The sequence below is a fragment of the Triticum dicoccoides genome, chromosome 1B (genome assembly GCF_002162155.2).
Source record: "Triticum dicoccoides isolate Atlit2015 ecotype Zavitan chromosome 1B, WEW_v2.0, whole genome shotgun sequence".
Taxonomy (NCBI): Eukaryota; Viridiplantae; Streptophyta; class Magnoliopsida; order Poales; family Poaceae; genus Triticum; species Triticum dicoccoides.
The window spans coordinates 647,028,011-647,034,414 of record NC_041381.1 but is presented as its reverse complement, the minus strand read 5'-3'; the positions used below and the strand labels follow the sequence as shown (position 1 = coordinate 647,034,414).

Here is a 6,404-nt window from a genome sequence, read left to right as displayed (position 1 = left end):
ACCTTTTACATATTGAATATACCATTGTACATTTTATCACATTTACCCTTTTTCAAATACATGACAAATATTTTTTCAAATACATGTTTGAATGTGAGGAATACATGTTAAATATATTTAATACATATGAAACATTTTATATATACATTGAATATTTTATAACACACATGAAATATTTTTCAGATACACCTTCAACATTTTAAAAAATATGATATTTTTAAAATCACATTGAATTTTTTTCGTTTACACTTGGAACAAGTTTTTCATACCTGCTGAACATTACTCAAATAGATGATGAACATTTTTTTCAAATACATGTTTGACAATTTTTTAATACATATTAAAAAAAATTCAATAGATGTTATTTTAAAAAAATAAACGTTCGAGATTTGTTTGGATTGTAAGAACCAACTTTTCGAAATATATGACTTTTAAATTGTATAAACATATCTTTGCAAGTTTCACTAATATAATTTTAAACGCATGAACATTTTTTATATGTCATGATTTTTATAATGGTATGAAACATTTTTTCGAAAATACACAAACATTTATTTGCACTGTGTAATTTTTTTAAATGTGACTTTTTTTTTTGAAATGTATGAACATTTTTTAAAATGTCACAATCATTCCAACGTGTTAACATTTTTCTAATGCATGGCAAAAGGTTTTATTTGATTTTAGAATACATGTATTCATCAAATTCCACAAAATATAAGCAAAAGAAAGCAAAAAGAAAAAGAAACTAATGAACCAAGAAGCAAAGAAGAAAGAAACAAATGAACGCCCCCGAGGCTACTACTGAGCCGGCCCGGATGCATGTAGTGTTGGATTTGGTATTCATTCGTATGGTGTCGTGTGTCTACAGGCTAGATTCTTCCAATTTATGCTTTTCTTCATTATCGATCGTTGTTGTATGGATGCACGGGTGCTTTGAGGCCTTAACACAGAAACCTCGCGACTGTTTACTACAACAAGGTTTGCCCAGCTTCGATGAGGGTGAGAAGATAACGGCGCCGCGCCTTCAGTTTGCTTGAGTGCTTATAGTCGTCACTAGGTAGTCTATGGGTGTGGATGCAACTCCCATTAATTCTGATGTTCTTGTTCTTTATAGTAATGTTTGATGAACAATTCGGAACTTTTTTCCGGAGAAGAAAAAACCGCTACATATACTGCACTACTATTACGTGAATGTTAGTCGGTCAAGAGTATTGGTTCTGCTGATTCCAGCAGATCTCTTGACCCCGGGCACTGTGGCGAGTGGTGACAAGTCTATAGAGCAAATGTACTCCCTGCTGCCTGTACTCCTTCTAGTTGATCTCTTGACCTCGGGAACTCTGGGGCGGTGGCAAGTCTATAGGTCAGCGCGAAGTCTACGCACCGCTTCTTCCAGACCGCGTGCGCCGGAGTGGGCGCCTCTACGCTGGCGTCCATGGATCTCTTGTTTGTCTTGGCCATGCCGTACTCCTCGTGCTCGGGCGCCGGTGCCGCGAGAAGGTCGACGCCGAACAGTCTCACGGTCCTCGTCACCGGTGCCGGCGACGGGGCGGCCACCGCGTTAAGGAAGGTCGTCGTCGTCGTCGTCGTGGAGTTGGACCGGATCTTGCAGTCGACGAAGAGCTGGTTGTTGCCGGAGGCGGAGCGGTAGAACCCGACCGCATCGCCGGCGTGCAGGCCCTTCTCCTTGACGAAGCGGCTCCACCCCTTGGTGAGCACGTAGCTCTGGCTGCTATTCCAGTACGAGTACCGGAACCTCCACATCTTTCCGACCGCGTCGTCGAAGTTGAGCAGCATGCCCTTGCACTCGCCTGGCACGACGGCGCTGGCAGAAGGGAGCTGCAGTGGGAAGTGCTTCTCGGCGTGCTGCTTCGGGATCACCAGCCGGTTCAGCTTCCCCACGTCGCTGGGCGTGACCGTCTTGTCGAACAGGTGCTCGCGCCGCGCCGCCGCGGAGGGCGCCGCGGCTGAAGGAGCCGACGAGGCGGGAGCTGACGAAGACGACGTAGGGGAGGACGCCGCCGAGGCGAGGAAGGCGCGCTTGTACTGTGCGAGCTCGTCGGGGTAGATGTGCTTGCGCAGCATGTCGACGACCTCGGCCTTGGAGCGGGCGGCGAGGAAGCGGAGCTCGGCGGCGTCGCCGGGGTCGGACTCAGCGAGCGGGCGGAAGTTGGTGACGGCATCGCGGCCGCGGAAGCGCTGCGCTGCCGCGTCGTAGGCGCGTGCAGCCTCGGCCTCCCCCGTGAACGTGCCGAGCCAGACGCGCTGGTGGCGTTCGTAGATCTGCGCGCCCCAGCGCCCGTTGGGCTGCGGCACCACGCCCTTGTACTTGGACGACGGCAGCCGCCCGCCGCGGGCGGAGTCCGCCTCGGCGCCGGGCTCCGGCGCGTCCATGACCGCGCTGGCCCCGCTGCCGACCCGCTGCAGCGGCATGGTCGCCGGCGCGGCTGGCGCCGGAGAGGCCTTCTTGCCCGTGGACGCGCCGCTGCTCACGTCGTCCACGAGACAGCTCCTCGCGCTGTCCATCCGATCACCACGGATAACTCAAAAAGATGCTTAGCTAGGAAGAGTGGTAGCTTAATAATTAGCTAAAGGCTGTGTGGAAATGGAGGCCGTATAGGTAGGTAGAAGAGAGGAGCAGCAGAGGCAAGTGCGTGTGTTATATAGGAAGATGAGGAGAGGAGATGGAGGTCGAGTGTGAGTGTGGCTAAGCTAGCCAGTGCATACATCAACTGCACCATATTCTATTGTTCCATATACTATTTCTACACTTTCTTTTTTGCAGTGAAACTATTTCTACACATGGGCATTTGGTTTTGTTTTGTCTTTCATATGTGTGTAGTACATAATGGATATACACGCATACATACTATTGTTTCTTTTTCCGGGCAAAATTTTCTGTAATTTTTTCTTTCTTTCTTTTATACGTTGTGTCACTTGATTAAGACTTGGTTATGTCTCGGTCGACCGAGATCTAGCCACACCTTTTTTAATACATGCTAGAGTTGTTTTATATATGTATAGCACCCCCTCCGTAAAGAAATATAAGAGCTTTTTATATTTCTTTATAGAGGGAGTAGATATTAGTATTATTTTAATTTTTTTTGAACTTTGGATTCCAGTTCAAATATTAGATATTATTTATATAGGCCTCATGGGCGCTTATGTTGGTGTGAGGATATTTTATGGCATTCATGGAAAGGAAATATCTCAATATAAAAAGATCGAAGACGACGATGAGGATGATGATGGAGATGAACATGCCCGTTGGCCATGCTACGCACACAGTATGGTATTGTGTGGTTGCGTGAGAAACTCAGTGTGCCATCCTTGCATTCCCTTTTGTTGCCTTCTAGTTTTAACTTTGTTTGGGAGGAAGAAACTAGCAGTACGCCAAGTAAAGCATCTCCTCCTCTTAGTAACGCCTACAAGTGGAAGAACAAAATGTGTGAGCTGAGCTAGCTGCTGACCCATTTCCGTTTTGGCGCTTATGCAACAGGTAATACGTTGTTGTGTGCCGGTCACTCATAGTAAACGATGACGCCAATGGTGCCGTAGAATTTTCTGGGATTTCTAGATCGATGGGTATGCATGTCCGCATCGGTCGATCGATTTGTCGATTCCTATTTGATATTCTTGATATTTTCTTGACTATTCACCGTACGTGCATGGAATTTTTTCATCACCAACAATATGAAGCAACAATTACTAATTAACCATAGATCTTGAGTCTATGAAAAAATTACATTGCACCAATATGATATTTGTGATCAAGTCGGCAGCTAGCGTTGGGTTTTAGCAGGCAATCGACGGACCGTTTCAACAGACCATTATATATATGTGTGCGTATTTATATAGTTTGGAACAAGTTGACTCTTAAATTACTAGTACAATAAAATCGACAGGTACGTACAACCTATGTAGCTGGATAGTATAGATGAGCCCACAGAGTTTAATCAGTTCATAGTCTCAAGATCTATGGCCGATATATTATACTACAAAAAATACGAGAAAGAAAATAAATCATCTAGCTGCATGCATGGTCAGGCTGGTTGCTACGTATCCGTGCCTGCTTGCGCTGTCATTAGGTGACCATGTTTTCAAGCTGGTGTGGGGAGCAGGCAGTAGAGTAATTGCCACAGACGACGACTTGGTGCAAGAAATTGGCACCGCAAAGTCCACCTCAAGGCTCTTGGACTTGATCAAGTGGATGTAGAACATGTGATATATATCCACTTTTGCAAGAAAGATCGTTGAATTATGTTATATGTACAAATTATAAAAGCATAAGAAAAACAACACGCGTCGACCCAGACCGGAGACTTTCTTGCATGGATGGACAGCAGAGTAATCTCTTGGACACCATGAGTGGGACTGCAGTGCATCCTCATTAAATTCTGGTCCACAGAGAATTGGAAGTTGGCAATGGGTATCAGCTAATCTCTTGGTAGTTTACCACCGTGTAATACAATACGTGGTCAACACAAACATCTTGCTTCAGGAACACGATGAAGGAAATGTGGGGTGGACCCAGATTTTATTTTATTTTATGAGTTGAGTCAAATTTATCCTTCGTAATGATCTGTGCACAAATTTAAAATATGAAGTATTTTTCTGAGTATATATATCAAGAAACTACTGCGGTTAGAGAATTTGAGTGGGGCCATAACATGGCCCAGCCTTCAAAATGTTCATCTACAAATCAAGGGCACTACCCTGATAACACATTTAGGACAGTAGAATCTGTTAGGATTTAATTAATTAGTTTAATTAATAGAATCTCTGTCTGTGGAACGGACAGTCGGTTTCGCTCCCGAACGATCGCATCCTATTAGCAACGGACGCGTCGTTCCAATCGTGCCTATTGTAACCATCGCGTGTGTGCGATGCGCCTCTTCAGGAGGTATATATTTGTACATCATCACAATCAATGAATATCAGTGATTACTGTTCATTGCACTATTCTTTTACACGTTATCACTCACTTCTCTCCAGCGAGAGCGATAGGCCACACAGGAACTCGCCGGAGAAGAAAAACGGTGAGGATGTCGTCCCTTGCCTCTCTTCTCCTTGGCCTTCTCTGGGAAGAAGGTCGCCACCATTTCCCTGCCGAGCAGCGCCGCCGGTTCGTCCGCCATCAATGGGGCGCACCACCACAAGTGTCTGGCCTCGGCATTAACCACCGCCAAAACTTCGCTGGAGGACGCCGCCATCACGTGGCTGCTAGACGTTGCCGTCATGCCACGCCGGTTGACAACCGCCAGGGTCTGGACCCAGGGCTTGTCGCCGGACCGAGTGCCCCTCCACCTCCGCAGAACGTCGGGATGGGCGTACCAGAGCCTGCAGTTGCCGCTCCATCTGCATCACGGTGGTGCCGTGTGCACGGATATGGCTCGTGCCCCGCTCGCTCCATTGGCATATGCCTGCCGTCACCAACGCCGGCAGAGGAGGAGGACACTAGTAGAAAAAGGACCTAATATGAGACACATTAGTGCCGGTTTGATTTTGAGCCGGCACTAATGTGTCCATTAGTGCCGGTTCCAACGGCTAGCCGGCCGTTCTTATTAGTACCGGTTCGTGGCGAACCTTTAGCACCGGTTCGTGTCACGAACCGGTACTAAAGAGAGTGGTGGCAGGGTGTTGTCAGTCTGGGGCCCCTCCAGCACCTTTAGTACCGGTTCGTGGCACGAACCGGTACTAAAGGTCGACCTACATAAACCCTTCGTCCACCCGAGCCACTCTGTTCTTCCCCTTTCCCCTCACTTCCTCTGTTCTTCCCCTCTCTTCCTCGAGCTCCTCACAAATTTTGCCCAAATTTTGTCAAGATTTGAAGGCCCCCATCCATTCAAATGATCACAAAGGTTAGCAACTTTGTCCTTTCAACTCTCATTGCTAGATTAGCTCTTGCAATGCTTTGTATAGTGATTAATTTGGGAGGAATTATATTTGCTAGTATTTGATTTATATGCAATTTGAGGTCAAAAATAACACTTAGTTTGCATATGTAGGTGTGGTTTACTTAGTGCCTTCTAAATCTCCGTCGTAACCACCGTCGATCGCCCGCACCGTCCCGCCGCCGGCACCAACTTGTGGTGAGGCTCTTGTTCATGAATGTTTTACATTACCAAATTGATGTTTGTGTGATTTGGATATATTGTTACTCGTATAATTATCTTACCCGTACGTTGTTTGTTATACATAGTGCCATGGTTTTGATATCCGTCCCCATCGGCCCTCGTCCTTGTTATGATTCGGATGTGGTATATTCTCTTTTAAAACTAGTTGTTGCATTTCGTGTTTAGGACAAATTATGCCCATCAAGTTGACATAGATATTTTTATCTAGGAGGTATGTGAACCGGAAATTCCAACCGACCCTATTGTCGAGAGGTTAACTTTAGTTGAAAG

General features: G+C 46.1%; 1 protein-coding gene across 1 annotated transcript; it reads right to left on the bottom strand.

Annotated features, from left to right (window-relative positions):
• Positions 1 to 1,097: 1,097 nt before the first annotated feature.
• On the bottom strand, positions 1,098 to 2,591 carry LOC119310909 (AP2/ERF and B3 domain-containing protein Os05g0549800-like). The gene has a single exon (XM_037586529.1). The coding sequence runs from the start codon at positions 2,521 to 2,523 to the stop codon at positions 1,273 to 1,275; it is 1,251 nt and encodes a 416-aa protein (XP_037442426.1). The 5' UTR covers positions 2,524 to 2,591; the 3' UTR covers positions 1,098 to 1,272.
• Positions 2,592 to 6,404: the final 3,813 nt, after the last annotated feature.

Coding starts and splice junctions, on each gene's coding strand:
- LOC119310909 (XM_037586529.1), bottom strand. CDS start 2,523: ATGGACAGCGCGAGGAGCTGTCTCGTGGACGACGTGAGCAGCGGCGCG.